The sequence below is a fragment of the Haliotis rubra genome, unplaced genomic scaffold (genome assembly GCF_003918875.1).
Source record: "Haliotis rubra isolate DU_JTF1 unplaced genomic scaffold, ASM391887v1 Scf122, whole genome shotgun sequence".
Classification (NCBI taxonomy): domain Eukaryota; kingdom Metazoa; phylum Mollusca; class Gastropoda; order Lepetellida; family Haliotidae; genus Haliotis; species Haliotis rubra.
The window spans coordinates 132,888-151,046 of NW_025765137.1; the positions used below are offsets into that span (position 1 = coordinate 132,888).

The window sequence follows — 18,159 nt, forward strand, 5'->3', positions numbered from 1 at the left end:
ATGGACACTATTGGGACGTTGGTAACTGTCTTGGTATTTTCGGAACCAGAGAAGGGATATGCCGATATTTAGGTCGTTAACCTAGCATATTATGGTCACGAATATAATTTTCTATTTATTACCGAAGTCTTTAATTGCGGAAATTACGCGATAATCTACTTTCCAACAAAGGCAGGCTCCCCGTCATCGTTGTATTTAGAAGGCGGCTTCTTAGAAGCAACGTGACGTCATAACATTGTTCATGATGTCATGTCACAATGACAAAGTGATATTTCACCCGGTGCATATCGCATGAAAAAAATTTATCCCCGATATGTTTGCCCTCGTATGCTATAAGCATTGTTATGATCATTCTCTGAGGTTAATGCCACTCGTTGAATTCTTTGTTGTATTTTGAGCGGTGAAACTAAATAAATGATTTATTTGGTCTACCCATAACAATTAAGGTGTCAACTTCCACTGTATACCTTACAGAAAGAAGTTTTGACTTTACTTTGATAACGAGCACATCTGATCGATTCCTTGAAGCAAATGATGCAATTCAATATCATTTCTACATTCTGTTTTATATGCATCAATCAAATACAACAAATAAGTAGACAGATTGACTGCTATGTGACAAGGAATAACCAGGCGCCGGCGATTTATGATATCCTTAGCAAATGTAACTTAAAATTCCCTCTCATAAAAATACAATAATATGTAGTAATATGATGAAGAGAATAATATGAACCAGGTTAAACTATGACAACGCAATATATGAATGTATGATCGAAACATAAATCATAATAAATCACATATGATTAAAACATTAAATTAACTTCAAATATGTCATTGCGTCAATATTGAAAATAATTCGAAAATGAAGAAAAAAGAAACGTACATTTCAAAGCGTAAACAAACAATATCCTGTTATTTTGGAATATGCTATGAAGAACTTCAAAATGTAATAGAAATAACATTAAATTATTGAAAGCTATTGCTCGTAAAATATGTCCTTGCGTCAACATCGAAAATAACTCCATAATGAAAAACAATTAACTTTAAACATACACAAATAATCTCTGGCTTTTTTAAGACGTGTCACAAATAATTTCACAGCTGGTAGAATTAACATGAAATTATAGAAACCATATGCTAACAAAAATTTGAAAATGAGTAATGACAATGCGTTTGTCACAAACATAGCTATTACCCCCGCCACATGTCGATATCTGAATGTCGCAATTATCCTCTGTCTGACCCTGAAAATTATGTAAACGTTACCGAAACTGTCATCTGATGCCTTGATACAAAATGCGAACAAATTCCACCCATTAGGTTTGGAGATATCGCAAGAATACTCGCTGTGACCTTGAAAATAATCCGAAGGTCACTGAATTGGACTGGCGTTAGACGATACTCCCAACGCATCTTGGTACTACCTTTAAGCAAAACATATTAATTCTGTCTTGTATTTTCGCACAAAAAAAGTTAGACATGTGCAAAACACTTTTCACTGTGAACTTAAAATGAGCACAAGTTTCCCAATCAAATGGTGTTGGGGAATCCCCAATACACCTCTGATATAAAATTGGATCAAAATCTTTTAATGAACTTTTTTCTGATTTCAGCGGCTACCAAGCTTGGCATGTGCAAAACTGTTACACCTTCGCTGTGACCTTTAAAATGACCTCAAGGTCACTAAATTCGAGTGGTGTCGGTAAATCTCCAATCTCCAGTCAATAAACCTTGGTACCAAATTTGAACAAAATCCATCATTTCTTTCTCGAGTTCTTTCAGTAAACCGAAGGGGGAATCATTTGAACAAGCGATTGTAGTTTTGAAATTGCGTTTTTGTGAAGTTTAATATCTAAGTTTGATTCTAGCCGACTTCTACCAATCTCAAACATAGCATATTTTGTTTCCTGAAGTTTGTGATGCATTTTATTGCAGATTTTTACGTTTTTGGGGAGTACCAAGCCAAGATACAAAGTCTCACAAAATGGGGATCGTGAGGCTGCAACATAGCAAAACCAATTTGCTTGAGGCTGACAGATAATATGTAGAAAAATAAAACATAAAAACAGCTGCATTTGTATCATATTCTAGGTGAGGCTGACTACTATTTGAACGTCCCTCGTAGTTATACCCGAACACCCACCCACCTCTCCGACTCTACATGCATGCAAGTGTGTTAGATATATCCGTTAGAAACCCACCCCTACCCCACCCCCACTTTATATGTATACATATCAAAACCTCAGAGATATTTGCGAAAAGACATGATACAGAGGACAGTTTATATCGATTATATATCAGGACGAATATCATTTTCGTCATTTAGCTAAGATTTGTCAATTCATTCTTGGGTTATCGCGCTAACAATCTTTACATTGGCAAAACCCTCAGATTTTTGCTGTGACCTTGAAAATTATCTCAATTTATTACAATTTGCTGCAAGTATTACAATTTGCGTTTTTATTACAATTTACGTCGTAACACCCTTGTTTACCCAACGCAACAGTGAATTGGTACGCGGTAGGATGAAATGGTGTTAATTTCAGACATTACGCGTGAAGATCCGGGTAGAATTGATCTTCAGTAACCCATGCTTGTCGTAAAAGGCAACAAACGGGATTGGGTGGTCAGGCTCGCTGACTTGCTTGACACACGTCATCGTATCCCCGTTGTGTAGATTGATGCTCATGCAGTTGATCACTGGATTGTATGGTCCAGACTCGATTATTTAAAGACCGCCGCCACATAGCTGGAATATTGCTGAGTTCGGCGTAAAATTAACTTCACTCACACACTAATTACAGGCGGCTTGGGTTGAATACTCCCAAGGAAGCTGAGAATAAAATTCGAGTGCACTTCAATCCATCTAGCTCGGTAAAATGTAGACCTATGAATGTCTTAGCCCTTTGATAAGTTATGAATTGTACGCTATGCAAAATACATGAATAGAATTGGTGGGTGTCATCAAATACGACCTGCGTCAGTCAAGGTTGTCCTTCCACGTTAAACATAGATACACACTCACACTTATTTGACTAAAAGACTGAAAGCATTCTTCACCACAAACCAGGAGCACAAGCTTTCGAATAGACGTTTCTAGCTTTGCAAACAAACCGCTGAGTAAACATTGTTCAGGGAGTCCCCTTTTTGTTTGGTTTCATCAAACATAATCAAGCCGCTCGTCCATGTTGAAGCTGATTATCCTTGATGTTTAACCCAACACTTACACTATAATATGGGAAATGAAGAAAACCTTTGACTAGTGGGATACCCGTTCTCTTGCCTATAGGTAAAAGGGTGCACATGAGGATGCTTTAGACGGCTAGACCAATCCCGTTTGATGCTTGGTAAACGAATTTCAAACTAGGTCGCTTGGTAAGGTGTCCCTTTGTTAGCAACCCAGCTTGGGACATCATTATGAACGTCGTGCATTGCAAAGAATGAATGCATTGCGGTTATTGCCGCTGTTCACCAACAAACCCCGCCCACCCCCGTCCCCGTCCCCGTATAGTGTTTGCACATGATTACACAGTGTATGTCAGATTGCATAGTAACTGCAAGTGGGTTCACAAGTTTGCAACATATTTTCCTTTGTCGTTGTTAAACAAATGCCTGCAGCTGGAACACAAAGAACAAATCTTGAGCTTTCAGGCTTGGTTTCGGGGCGGTGGGGTAACCAAGTGGTTAAAGCGTTCGCTCGTTACGCCGAAGACCCGGATTCGATTCCCCACATTTCTGGTGTCCCTGATATTGTTTGAATATTGCTAAAAGCGGCGTAAAACCCAACTCACTCACTCACTCAGACTTGGTTTCAGCTCCTTGGTTATGCCTGGTTATGTTTTATTTTTGACCACGTTCAACTGATGCAGTCGACCACAATGGAGATGAATATAGAGAGGCGGCCCCTGACCCGCTCCCCAACCAGCGTCAGTGACTACAGTAGTGTTAGCAACACCGCCTTCAGCGACAACATCTCACGGGAAGGTATCTCAACACCTGTTCTTTACTACTAGACTCACTGTTTTATAAATGATACTCTATCTGATGAACGGCACTCTTTTTGATAAATGATACTCTATCTGATGAACGGCACTCTTTTTGATAAATTAATCTCTATCTGATGAACGGCTCTCTTTTTGATAAATCATACACTATCTGACGAACGAGTCTCATTTTGATAAATGGCATCCCATCTGATGAACGACACTCTTTTTCATGAATGACGCTCTATCTGATAATTGATTCTCTCCTGTCCGACCGAGTCACATGACGCGTTATTCTTGCATTCTAGGATTAGTCCTTTGCTCATCCTATGGGAATGCAGGGGTAGAATTGATCCGAGGTAACCAATGTAAGCTGACACAACATGATGTATGTGAAGTAAAGGGCGTGAAACGAAGAACGCTCACTAATATATATGCCATATCACGACCGTCCCATGCCCCTACACTTGTTAAGATGAGCACATATAGCCATACTTACTCAGAGACTCTCAAAGAACTCACTCAGAGTTTCTCAGAGAAATCAAACACACATACATGTCCTCAACCATCTGAGAGACATACATATCCTTTCTCAAAGGCACCACTCAAACATCTGGGAAAATACATCCGACTCCCTTTAAACATCTCCAATACACTAGTCACCACTCAAACATTGGGGCAAAAATCATGTTACCCTCAAACATACCCTATACACAAGACACCACTCAAACATGGGGGAGATATCGTGTAACCCTCAAACATAACCTATACACAAGGCACCACTCAAACATGGGTGAGATATCGTGTAACCCTCAAACATAACCTATACACAAGACACCACTCAAACATGGGGGAGATATCGTGTAACCCTCAAACATAACCTATACACAAGGCACCACTCAAACATGGGGGAGATATCGTGTAACCCTCAAACATAACCTATACACAAGGCACCACTCAAACATGGGGGAGATATCGTGTAACCCTCAAACATAACCTATACACAAAACACCACTCAAACATGGGTGAGATATCGTGTAACCCTCAAACATATCCTATACACAAGACACCACTCAAACATGGGGAGATATCGTGTAACCCTCAAACATAACCTATACACAAGGCACCACTCAAACATGGGGGAGATATCGTGTAATCCTCAAACATAACCTATACACAAGGCACCACTCAAACATGGGGGAGATATCGTGTAACCCTCAAACATATCCTATACACAAGGCACCACTCAAACATGGGGGAGATATCGTGTAACCCTCAAACATAACCTATACACAAGGCACCACTCAAACATGGGTGAGATATCGTGTAACCCTCAAACATAACCTATACACAAGGCACCACTCAAACATGGGGAGATATCGTGTAACCCTCAAACATAACCTATACACAAGGCACCACTCAAACATGGGGGAGATATCGTGTAACCCTCAAACATAACCTATACACAAGGCACCACTCAAACATGGGGAGATATCGTGTAACCCTCAAACATAACCTATACACAAGGCACCACTCAAACATGGGGGAGATATCGTGTAACCCTCAAACATAACCTATACACAAGGCACCACTCAAACATGGGGGAGATATCGTGTAACCATCACACATATCCCATAAACAAGGCACCACTCAAACATGGGGGAGATATCGTGTGACCCTCAAACATATCCTATACACAAGGCACCACTCAAACATGGGGGAGATATCGTGTAACCCTCAAACATAACCTATACACAAGGCACCACTCAAACATGGGGGAGATATCGTGTAACCCTCAAACATAACCTATACACAAGACACCACTCAAACATGGGGAGATATCGTGTAACCCATCAAAACATAACCTATACACAAGGCACCACTCAAACATGGGGAGATATCGTGTAACCCTCAAACATAACCTATACACAAGGCACCACTCAAACATGGGGAGATATCGTGTAACCCTCAAACATAACCTATACACAAGGCACCACTCAAACATGGGGAGATATCGTGTAACCCTCAAACATAACCTATACACAAGGCACCACTCAAACATGGGGAGACATCGTGTAACCAACAAAAACATAGCCTATACACAAGGCACCACTCAAACATGGGGGAGATATCGTGTGACCCTCAAACATAACCTATACACAAGGCACCACTCAAACATGGGGGAGATATCGTGTAACCCTCAAACATAACCTATACACAAGGCACCACTCAAACATGGGGGAGACATCGTGTAACCCTCAAACATAACCTATACACAAGGCACCACTCAAACATGGGGGAGATATCGTGTGACTCTCAAACATATTCTATACACCACGCGGCACTGAAACATTGAGAAAATATCATGTAACCCTCAAACACCAGGCGCAACTCAAACATCTTCTCCCCGCAAATATTTCGTAAACATCAGTAAAACGCCTCCCGTAAAGATCTCATACCTGAAGAAAACGATACGGGTCTGCCGAGACATCATGTGCCATTTGGAGTGCTCTTTAGTCTTATATAAATAAGGTGCTCTTACTGCACCCACCGGGTGGGGGTAGCCTGGTGATTAAAGCGTTAAAGACCCGGGTTCGATTCCCAACATGGGTACAATGTGTGAAGCCCATTTCTGGTGTCCCCGCCGTGGAATATTGCTGGAATATTGCTAAAAGCGGCGTAAACCCATACTCACTCACTTTGAGTTTCAGATGACCCCCGGGTCAGCTACCAGCCCTCCCCTGAGCCCCGGCGACAGGAAAGCAAGACCTTGGATGAGGTCATATACCGCATTCGCTATTCCCACGAGAAACAAAGGTAGACCTCTTTGCTCTTCTGACTGAAAGTCAAGTGTACTTTTTCGTCTGATTTTCCTTCTACAGCATGCATATTTTCGAGATCTTCCCTAAAACTATATGGAGCTAAAATTTCGTGTGAATGTGAATGATCCAACTTCATGTGAATGATCAAACTTCGTGTGAATGATCCGTCAAGAACGGAAACGCATCAACCAGCAATCAACAATGTATTGTATTTAGAACAGGTGTAGTTGGTTGGTTAAGTGTCAGAAAATTATTTAATCAAAAGTCGATTAAACATCGATTTTTAATTTTGAAATTGTATCCATTTAAAACTAGATGAATAATGATATGGTAAGCTGCAGAGCACCGTGAATTTATTTGTGCCCATTAGCCAGGCGACCCGTGAAGATCCTCGTCTTGAGCAACCCATTCTTGTTGTGAAAGGCGACTGACAGGATCGGGTGGTCAGGCTCGCTGACTTGTTGACACATTTCATCGTGTCCCAATTGCGTCGATCGATGCCCATGCTGTTGATCACTGGATTGTCTGGTCGAGACTTGATTATTTACAGACCGCCGCCATGTAGCTGGAATATTGTTGCCTGCGGCGTTAAACAACAAACCAGCCAACCAACCAACCAATTAACCAGGCATTTATTCGACATTATTCTGAAACTTGATATGCAGAAAGTGTTCGGTATGCGATATAACATTGTTTTTGTTAATTTTTTAATGAAACTTTTAACTACCTGCTTTTTCAAGCGTTACTATGGCATCTTCTCTGGAACTGTATATAAAGTCTGTTGAACTGAACTAAAGGATCCAAACTATCGTCCTCCTTTAAATATGTCTTCCGATATTTCTTCATAATTTATTTGGGGGCTATGGTCAAAGCGTTCGGTCTTCACGCTGAAGACCCAGGTTCGATTCCCTACATGGGTAAACTGTGTTAAGCCCATTACTTGTGTTCCCCGCAGCAATACTGCTGGAATATTGCTAAACACTAAACTGACACACTCACTCACTCTCCATAATTTTGGCGTTACAGAGCCGAGATAAAAACATTTATGTTAAAACGATAGTTGGTTTTATTGTCAACCTCTTAAAAAAGATTAGGTGTTCAAACACCTATCCTGTTTGAAGGAGTAAGCTTCTATTACTGTGTGAAGCACTTTATTGAAAAGCCCATGAAAATGTTTGCACAAGTCGCCCAGCCCCGTTTAAATTTCCTCTGGTTTTCATGTTCATAGTATTTTTTGTGCTCAAAAATGAAAAAAAGATATCTTTTGAGGCACCTAGCCATGAAACTGACATATTTTCAAGTACATTTGGTAATAAACAAATACAGTTCCAGACTATTCGTGTAAACCAATGAAAATGGTCGATAAACATTAACGGGACAATGCAACAATGTCTCCACAATGTAGAGGCTTATTCGTCAGAGGTGAAGGTTGCGCCCCATAGTTGTGACAGGATCCTCTGATAGTCGCCTCGAATCCACAACTCGTCCCATTCATGATCTTTGAGTTCGTGTATCACGTGGGCTTTTCTTCCGCATCACCCCACGATATAACCTACTGGCAGCGTATAAAGCAGCGTAAACCCCATCTATCTCACTCACTCATTCACTCACTCATGGCAGCTTCGACTGGTCGAACGACATCGAGGCGGTGAATTCAGGGGAGATGGATGCAAGGAGATCGGTGCATCAGGACTTCCTCAACAAATTACGTGAACAGCCTCTCCATATTCAGCAAAAGATCAGACTATCCAGGTATTACCTTTTGCAGGACTCATGATAGCTGTTAATATCTCCACAACAGATGCTTTGTGATTGTCTGTACCAGAATAGACTTCGGCAAGAGCCTTCAATTGGTAAACCACAGATAGTCAGGTACCTTCTCCAGTGTACCACATGTAGGCAATTGCCCTCAGTAGCATAGCACAGGTTGTAAGTTGCCTTCTATCGGAAACCACAGATAGTCAAGTACCTTCTCCAGTGTACCACATGTAGGCAATTGCCTTCAGTAGCATAGCACAGGTTGTAAGTTGCCTTCTATCGGAAACCACAGATAGGCAAGTACCTTCTTCAGTGTACCACATGTAGGCAATTGCCTTCAGTAGCATAGCACAGGCTTGCAGATTCCTTCTATCGGAAACCACAGATAGGCAAGTACCTTTTTCAGTGTACCACATGTAGGCAAAATTTGTCTTCAGTTGGAAACCAAAGATAGTCAAGTACCTTCGGCCGACAGCACTACGATGTGGAAATTTCCACAATAATCTGCAATGAAACCCGGACAGTAAAAGACAAGTTAAAAACGCAGTTCAAATCTTACACCTTCGTTTCATCAATCTTTTGATCTACACGCTGATACGTGATATTTCATACAATCTTGACGGTTTTGTTCCAAATACTGATAATGTCTTTTTCTGCCCCATTTACAGATATCTCAGAGAGAATCTTGATGCAGATTCCATGTACACAAACTTTAAAAACCGATCAAAGAAATCACAGGTAAGGATACAGATCAATTAATAAACAAGTTTTATTTTATTTATATGTCAGTAATTTGAACGCAGTGAGGGAACGGATACAAAGTAGGACGTCAGATACTGTGTTTGAAGTGGCACCAAATCGTGGAGATCCGGGTTAGAATTGGTCTTCAGTTACCCATTCTTGTCTTAAAAGGCGACTAACTCGATCTGGTGGTCAGACTCACTGACTTGGTTGAAACAAAGCATTCGTAACATTACGACCTGTCAAAACTGTGTGGTCAGACTCACTGACTTGGTTGAAACAAAGCATTCGTAACGTTACGACCTGTCACAACTTTGTGGTTAGACTCACTGACTTGGTTGAAACAAAGCATTCGTAACGTTACGTCCTGTCACAACTGTGTGGTCAGACTCACTAACTTGGTTGAAACAAAGCATTCGTAACGTTACGACCTGTCACAACTGTGTGGTCAGACTCACTGACTTGGTTGAAACAAAGCATTCGTAACGTTACGACCTGTCACAACTGTGTGGTCAAACTCACTGACTTGGTTGAAACAAAGCATTCGTAACGTTACGACCTGTCACAACTGTGTGGTCAGGCTCACTAACTTGGTTGAAACAAAGCATTCGTAACGTTACGACCTGTCATAACTCTATAGTTTATCATAGGCTTATGGATGTCGTAGAGCTACTATCGTTTTGTGGATCGGGACCCTGAAGACTTTGGTCAGGGCCTGGACCTGGTTCCACAAAGCGATTTTAGCGCCACGGCTACTGTTGGCCAGTGTTAAAGTATGGGACTTGTGATCACCTTAACACTCAGATTAATTCGTAGAACAGGTCCCTGCATCTTCTAAAGTCTATGGATCCTGATGGCAACCTGCAATATATTTTATACTTCAAACACAGAATGGAAGTATTGTCCAAAGGGACAACCCATCTGACGGAACGGCGATGCCATTGACAGTTCGGTTCCTGGGGGATGTTTGTGTTTGTTTTTCCTTATGTTACGTGATTTGGGAGTGAGTGAGTGAGTATGATTTTACGCCGCTTAATAATATTCCGGCAATGTCACGACGGGGGACACCAGAAATGGGCTTCACACATTGTACCCATGTCGGGAATCCAACCCGGACCTTCAAGTGGCATGGGCTTACAGTCAAATACATGTATATAAGGTCAACGAGCCTCAGTTATCTGCCGAAACAGATTCCACTGGGCACAAGGAAACCTATGGTGAAAGCTGTAAGGAGGGATCTCTTAAAGTCACGTATTCTTTAAAGCGTGCCCCGCCCCACCAGCATTACCTGCAACCTACATGATGTTTTATGACGCCTCTGTTGTGGAAACAACCCGTGAAGGTCCGGGTTAGAAAGGCTTTTCAGTAACCCATGCTTGTCGTAAGAGGCGACTAATGGGATCGGGTGGTCAGGCTCGCTGACATGGCTGACACATGTTATCGTATCCAAAATTGCGTAGGTCGATGCTCATGCTGTTGATCATTGAATTTTCTGGTCCAGAATCGATTATTTACAGACCGCCGCCATATAGCTGGAATGTTGTTGAATGCGGCGTGAAACTAAACTCACCCACTCACTGTTGTGGAAACCGCCATATATCTGATGTGGTCGGTCTTGTGGATGTTGTGACATATGTGGAAATATATCTTCATTCATGTATTCCAGGCTGCAAGGATCTACGGGGATTTTGGAATCGGATTTTGGAGGAAGAACATAACTAAGATTTCTGGTAGGCATCATAACACTTATCCCGGGCTGGTTAATGTGTTTTGGGTATATCTGTCTCTTCAAACACAGAAGTCCATCCGTGGGTCCACAACACTTTATTCGGCGTCTAAATATGCAGTTACATGATAGTGCAGCAACGGCCAGGCAGCATCACAGAGGCGATCGTCAGCCCACCTGCCTAGCCGCTGTCCGAAGGTCCAGTCCCGTTACATTAAGAATTCATTGTCTAGATACTACTGACTGTAAGGCTGCCCTGTATCGTATTCCGATACATGTGTGGTCAACCTGCAGTATCCAGCATGCACCTCATCCACAATATTAAACTTCCGTGGCCAACCGGCCATATACTCTAAGGTTAATTAGGGTTAATTACACGCAGGCAGCTGACCTGTACATGGCTGCTCTGATGGTCATGATAATAAGCTGCTGATATTTCATTTATATTGTCAGCACTGTGATTTAGATAACACAACTTTAACTTAACTCAGAGAATATACAAACATGTCCATATTCCCTGATAAACCCATACCCCATCAAAGTGCCTACGATACACTGTTGAAGATCCTAATATACATGTATTTTGTAAACAATTAAAAAATCGACTGAGTAGGAAACATGTGGATCTGAGTGAGTGAAATTAGTTTTACGTCGCAGTCGACTTTCAGTTCACCTCATATCAGGAATGAGCAGTCTATCGCTCAGCAGGTCAACCATCCCAGTTGAGCCGCTGGAGATCTGAATATTCCGTAAGAATAGGTCCCTACCAATGTAAGAGTCGACTTAGTGGATTGGATGGCCAGGCTTGGCGATTTGGTTGTTGCGGCGGATCGTTACTCTTCATATCATTCACTGTATAAACTGGTCTTGATTCGATACTTACAGATTCCGTGAAGATCCGCTTTTGAATTGGTCTTCAGTAATCTATGCTTGTCGTAAGAGGCGACTGACGGGATCGTATGGTCAGGCTCGCTGACTTGGTTGACACATGTCAATTGCCAATTGCGTAGATCGATGCTCATGCTGTTGATCACTGGATTGTCAGATCCAGACTCGATTATTTACAGACCGCTGCCATATAGCTGAAACATTGCTGAGGGAGGCACTAAACAACACACACACACACACACACGCATGCAGATGCAGATGGACATTACAGTTTCAGGGAAATTATCTTGTACATGATGGCGATTCATGACACTTTGATAGTGATTCATAAAACATGGTGATCATACAGTCGGAAATGGAACATCGACTCGCAGTTTTTAGTAGAAAGTTCATATAAATGTTGAAAGAGTTTTGTCGCTTTTTTATTATTATGATATCTGTTTCAAATACTGATTCATGACATGTTTGCTCTCCCCGCAGCCTACCACGGCAGCAACGTCGCCTCCTACTTCCTCTTCCTGAGGTTCCTCACCTACCTCAACATATTCATTGCCCTGCTCCTCCTCGCCTTCATCAGTTTGCCACAGGTAGGCAGATTCACTTTCGGTTTAAAAAACACCTGGCAAATGCTTTCATCAATGTGCCACAGATAGGCAGATACTTACACTAAAACTCAAATAGGCAGACCCTTTTTCAGTGTGCCACATGTAGGCATACACGTCAGAATCCTGTCAGAAACGCGTTTTCGTCAGTATTCAACTGTCAAGACACATGCCCTCATCAGTATAAAAAACTAGATAATTCTTAGGTAAACACAATCACTGATCACCAGTGTACCACAGGTAGGCATATGTATTAAACAGAGTGCCGCGGGTAGATTATTTCCACAAGTCTTCTGAAAGGTACACAACAATTACAAAACACTTAACATACAATTCGACTTCTTACATGTTACCTCAGATCTGTGCAATATATATTAACATTATTCTAGAACATTTCCCTGGTAGCGGTACCTTCCGTATTTGAGGTTCGTACCATATGTCTGTTCCAGATTCTCTCAGGGGATGCAACCATTCCAGGCGACGTTGTCGGATATTTTGTACGTATATGATACATTATTGATGCATAGTTCATTCCCCGTGCCACCCGTGAAGATCCGGTAAGAATTGGTCTGGTCTTCACCTAGTTCAACTCATGCTTGTGAAGATCCGGGTAAGAATTGGTCTTCACCAACTCATGCTTGTCGCCTAGTTCATTCCCCGTGCCACGCGTGAAGATCCGGGTAAGAATTGGTCTTCACCAACTCATGCTTGTCGCCTAGTTCATTCCCCGTGCCACGCGTGAAGATCCGGGTAAGAATTGGTCTTCACCAACTCATGCTTGTCGCCTAGTTCATTCCCCGTGCCACGATTCCCGTGAAGATCCGGGTAAGAATTGGTCTTCACCAACTCATGCTTGTCACCTAGTTCATTCCCCCCGTGCCACGCGTGAAGATCCACCCCAACTCATGCTTGTGAAGATCACCAACTCATGCTTGTCACAAAGTTCATTCCCCGTGCCACCCGTGAAGATCCGGGTAAGAATTGGTCTTCACCAACTCATGCTTGTCGCCACGCATGAAGATAGTTCATTCCCCGTGCCACGCGTGAAGATCCGGGTAAGAATTGGTCTTCACCAACTCATGCTTGTCGCCTAGTTCATTCCCCGTGCCACCCGTGAAGATCCGGGTAAGAATTGGTCTTCACCAACTCATGCTTGTCGCCTAGTTCATTCCCCGTGCCACGCGTGAAGATCCGGGTAAGAATTGGTCTTCACCAACTCATGCTTGTCGCCTAGTTCATTCCCCGTGCCACGCGTGAAGATCCGGGTTAGAATTGGTCTTCGGTCCCTGGTATTGTCCAGCTACTACTACCAATAACGAAGTGACTACTTTATACATAACAACTTCTTGTTTATTACATATAGAGACGTTTCGATGTATATTCTCACACAATCATCAAGCTAACAGCAATAAAAAGATCCTTGAAGTTGTTATTCATAAGGTCGTATGCTTCGTCGCTGACAGACCAGAGTCTAGAATGCCGATATAACTACAAGGCCAGACATTTTGAAAATGATTAAAGCTCGGAGGCTATTTTTTCGCACAGGATGTAATGTTGGTGGCTAAAATGTTCTTCTGGAATAATTCTTTTCTTGCTCGATACAATCCCAGCCGCACACGGACATTGACAACATTCAACCCCACAACCTCTTGTTCATCAGGACAAGTTTTACCATAAGTGCAACTTAGGAATAAAAATTAATTTTGACAATAGCTTTGAGCGTGCCAAACCGAACAAATATGGTGTGGGATTTAAAGAGTCTGTCCGTCATGAGAAAACAATTGTATGACGTATTGAAAGTCACGTATTTGTACAGGGTGAGCTTTCCACAAGCGTGATGTTCTACGGGGCTTACAGCAACACACCATGGGGGTACTACGAACGACCAATGGCGTACTTCCTCACCTGGGCTTCGGTCAACCTACTGTCTTTTATTGTCATAATTCTTAGGTAAAACTATTTTGTTCATTTTGTCAAAGTGATGAAAATATGGTTATACTAGCCACATAAAGAAACTGTGCACACAGAAAATTCCTTCAGAATTGGAATACAACACAGAAAAGACGAAATGATGTAGACACTTTATAAGCTGAAGTATCGGGCCACAACAACATGTCAAAAGAACATGAACAATATCCGTAACGATGACGTCAGAAGTTCAAAATTGTGTCGGGGGTCACACGTCGAAGTCACAAAGTCAATAACGGGTATGACCATCATGCGCGTGAAGCACAGCAGTGCATCGACGACGCATAGAGGCTACCAAATGAGCATTGAAGGCCTGGGGAATGGTTTGGGACGTGGTCACTGCCGTCTGGAACCTGTGTCTGAGATGAGTCACCCGAATCCATCTGTCCTGTCTTGGCGTCGTTACTCGGGGACGCCCAGAACGTGGGTGGTCGGCAAATCATTACTGTTTCCATAACGCCTGACCAATGCAGATATCGTGTTACGATGACATTGGAAATGTGCTGCCACCTGTTGTTGGCTCATGCCTGCTCGAACCATTCCAATGGCTTCATGACGTTGAGCAGATGTTAATCTTGGCATGATGTGCATGTGACTTCTCATGTGAATTTGTGAACGTTTGAATGACCAAAGATCAAGCTTTCGACAGTGACAGCAATTTCTGAGTTTCACATGTTGTGTGCAGCTGCACAGGCTGCACGTGCAGTAACACATTGCAAGTCCATAGGCCACCATCAATGACGTCACGTCGCCTGGCACCTGCATGAGCGTTTGATTGTCTCCAATACTTGCTATGTTCACACCTTTATTTATGTATAAAGACGCTGTCTGCCTATCTTTATATTTTCTGTGTGCACAGTTTCTTTATGTGGCCAGTATAAGCCCGGAGAGCTGAAGGTCGCCGCTTTGATTCCCGGCCGCGGTACGATGGACCGCGAGCAGGATGTGCTCCTCAGCTCTGCTCACGTCATGTCCGAGCGGGGAAGTCCGCTCATCATTGTCTTTGTGTTGCCGGAGAGCGGAAGGTGGCGGGTTCGATCCCCGACCGCGTCATACCAAAAGACGTTAAAATATGGTACTTGTTGGTCCCTGCCTGGCGCTCGGCATTAATGGGTGCAACAAGGACTGGTCGGCTTGGAGTCAGTATAGCAAGCACCATAAAACCATCTGAAGTCTGGGCAGCCACACATACACACGCATGCACTTCATCATATGAGCGAAATAATCTCGAGAGCGGCGTTAAACCCCATTTCACCTCACCTTTTATTGTCTGCCCGCACAGTACCGACTTCCTGGTACTGTGTAAGTCTTGTATTGAGTTATTGTATGGTAAGACCAGGTTCCATCTCCAGCATGCTGTTTCGGTTCCGGAAGACCAAACACAGCAGCTCTGACGAGGAGATGACGTACACATGGCGCCTCTTTACGTCCTGGGACTACTCTGTGTATGAGAAGCAGGGAGCCAGTGACCGGAAGGAAGCCATTAAAACGGAAATGCTGGTAAGGGAAAGTAACTCTAAACGAGGACAAAAAGGCCTCATTGAAAACAGGATAATACTATTTCTATTTTGTTGTATGAGTTTAATTTAAGTCACGCCGGCAGTATTTCAGCCATATTGTGTTTGTTGTATAAATTGTATGGATTGATTAATCATTAATTGTATATAACAATTCACTTCTTTTTGCTATGTGTGTCAAATTCAAAAATGCAACACCTCATATTTTCTAACCTTCTTCACAAATGAGGGCGTGGAACGCCTTAGACATTTGTATAAATACGACAGACAGGCATAGTTTTGTGTTTTTTTGTATGTGATTGAATTATGATTCAGGTGGCCAATCAAATATTCTTCATACAAAAAAGAGCATATAGTCTAGAAATCAGGTTTAAAACACGAGGCCAGTAGGTATTTCCGCCATATCGTGACTAAATGAAGTTATAGATTCGTAATAATTAAAGGATAGATTCGCGGCCAGACTTACGTTTGCTTTTGCGCAAAGAAAGTACAAAGGATGGTCAGAGCAGTGACAAATAAATATAATTTTCACTCCTTCATAGAGACTAAACAGTAGAAATTCCTTGTCTTTCCTTGCACTCGTAGCAATGAATTAGGGTATTGCATCAACATAATCCACTGATTTCAGGAACTTGTGCGGGAAGACCGAGGAAGGAAAAAAAGAAAACAGCGTGGGCTATGCTCAAGGTAATGCTGATTGTGCTGCTGCTGCTGCTTGGTAGTGCTGCTGATGTTGTTGGTCATGCTGCTGTTGATGATTGATGTTACGTTGATGATGCTGATACACATATGTCCCCTGCGACACTTGTGGGCTTTCCACAGATTATACTGAAATACCATGAAAACTGTGGTACCCAGTCTCTGTACATTCTTTACACCCCCGTGAAGATCATGCTAGAATAGGTCCTGAACAAACCATGCTTGATGTAAGTGAGCGAATGAGTGAGTGAGTTCTGGTTCTTGAGTTTTACGCCGCTTTTAGCAATATTCCAGCAATATCACGTCGATGGACACCAGAAATGGACTTCACACATTGTACCCATGTGGGGAATCGAACCCGGGTCTTCGGCGTGACGACCGAACGCTTCAACCACTAGGCTACCCACCACCTCACTTGATGTAAAAGACCACTGACAAAGAAACATGTCAATGTAGAGAATGAAATCACAACGTGTACAGCCTTTTCGTCTCTGCTTGCGAAGGTGCATGCTGCTGATACTGAGGGTGCTGGTGAACCTGTTAGTGTTGGCGGTGTTGGGAGGCAGTGGCTACCTCATCTTCCTTGTGGCCAACATCAAAGGGACGCCGGTACCGTTACCAGATTTCTTCAGCGATTTCCTGGATAGATACGAGGTGAGTGGAATCCTTAGTCACTCAAGGCAACTCTTCTTGGGCACAAAACCACAGGCTGACAGAGTGAGCATGGACATCATGCGGACAGGGTACGCCACATGCTCGTTTCCTAAAGGGACACATCGGAGTTATCCAGTGACCTACATCCTCCGAAGCCAGGGGTATATTTCAAGAACATATAACCAGAGTTGGTTGGTTGGTTGTTGTTTAACTCCGCACTCAGCAATATTCCATCTACATGTATATGGCGGCGCTCTGTAAATAATCGAGTCTGGACCAGACAATCCAGTGATCAACAGCATGGGATACGGTAACATGTGTCAACCGAGTCAGCGAACCTCATCACCTCATCCCTTTAATCCCGTTACAACAAATTCTAACCCGGATCTTCGCGGGTCTATACCCAGAGGGTTAAGCGGAATTCGCGTTCAGGTCGATCGACAATTTTCAAATATAATTTTACTGATTTGCCTTCCAGTGAAACCACGTCATCTTTTTTCAAATTTAGATCAGTGTATGAGGAATCAGTAACTAAACCTGTCTAAAAACTGCAGTAAATAATTATTTAGATTATTGTCGAAATACTATAATGACTTTCTAATCATATATATTCACATAGCTTTAATTCAGTACTATACAGAGATCCGTGAAGATCCGGGTTAGAATTGGCCTTCAGCAACCCCTACTTATCGTAAGAGGCGACTAACAGGATCGGGTGACCAGGCTCGTATCCCAGTTGCGTAGATCGATGCTCATGCTGTTGATCACTGGATAGTGCGGTGCACACTCGTTTATTTACAG

The 18,159-nt window shown here is 42.6% G+C and overlaps 1 protein-coding gene across 1 annotated transcript in view; it reads left to right on the forward strand.

Annotated features, from left to right (window-relative positions):
- Nucleotides 1-18,159, forward strand: part of LOC124265863 (transmembrane channel-like protein) — a 66,699-nt gene that overhangs the window by 19,406 nt on the left and 29,134 nt on the right. Inside the window, exons 2-12 of the mRNA XM_046700712.1 lie at nucleotides 3,870-3,984; nucleotides 6,695-6,800; nucleotides 8,426-8,557; nucleotides 9,232-9,301; nucleotides 10,971-11,034; nucleotides 12,399-12,505; nucleotides 12,970-13,017; nucleotides 14,337-14,470; nucleotides 15,841-15,988; nucleotides 16,634-16,692; nucleotides 17,208-17,358. Of these exons, the coding sequence (XP_046556668.1) occupies nucleotides 3,879-3,984; nucleotides 6,695-6,800; nucleotides 8,426-8,557; nucleotides 9,232-9,301; nucleotides 10,971-11,034; nucleotides 12,399-12,505; nucleotides 12,970-13,017; nucleotides 14,337-14,470; nucleotides 15,841-15,988; nucleotides 16,634-16,692; nucleotides 17,208-17,358 (1,125 nt within the window). The 5' untranslated portion in view covers nucleotides 3,870-3,878. The remainder of the gene's footprint in view (nucleotides 1-3,869; nucleotides 3,985-6,694; nucleotides 6,801-8,425; nucleotides 8,558-9,231; nucleotides 9,302-10,970; nucleotides 11,035-12,398; nucleotides 12,506-12,969; nucleotides 13,018-14,336; nucleotides 14,471-15,840; nucleotides 15,989-16,633; nucleotides 16,693-17,207; nucleotides 17,359-18,159) is intronic.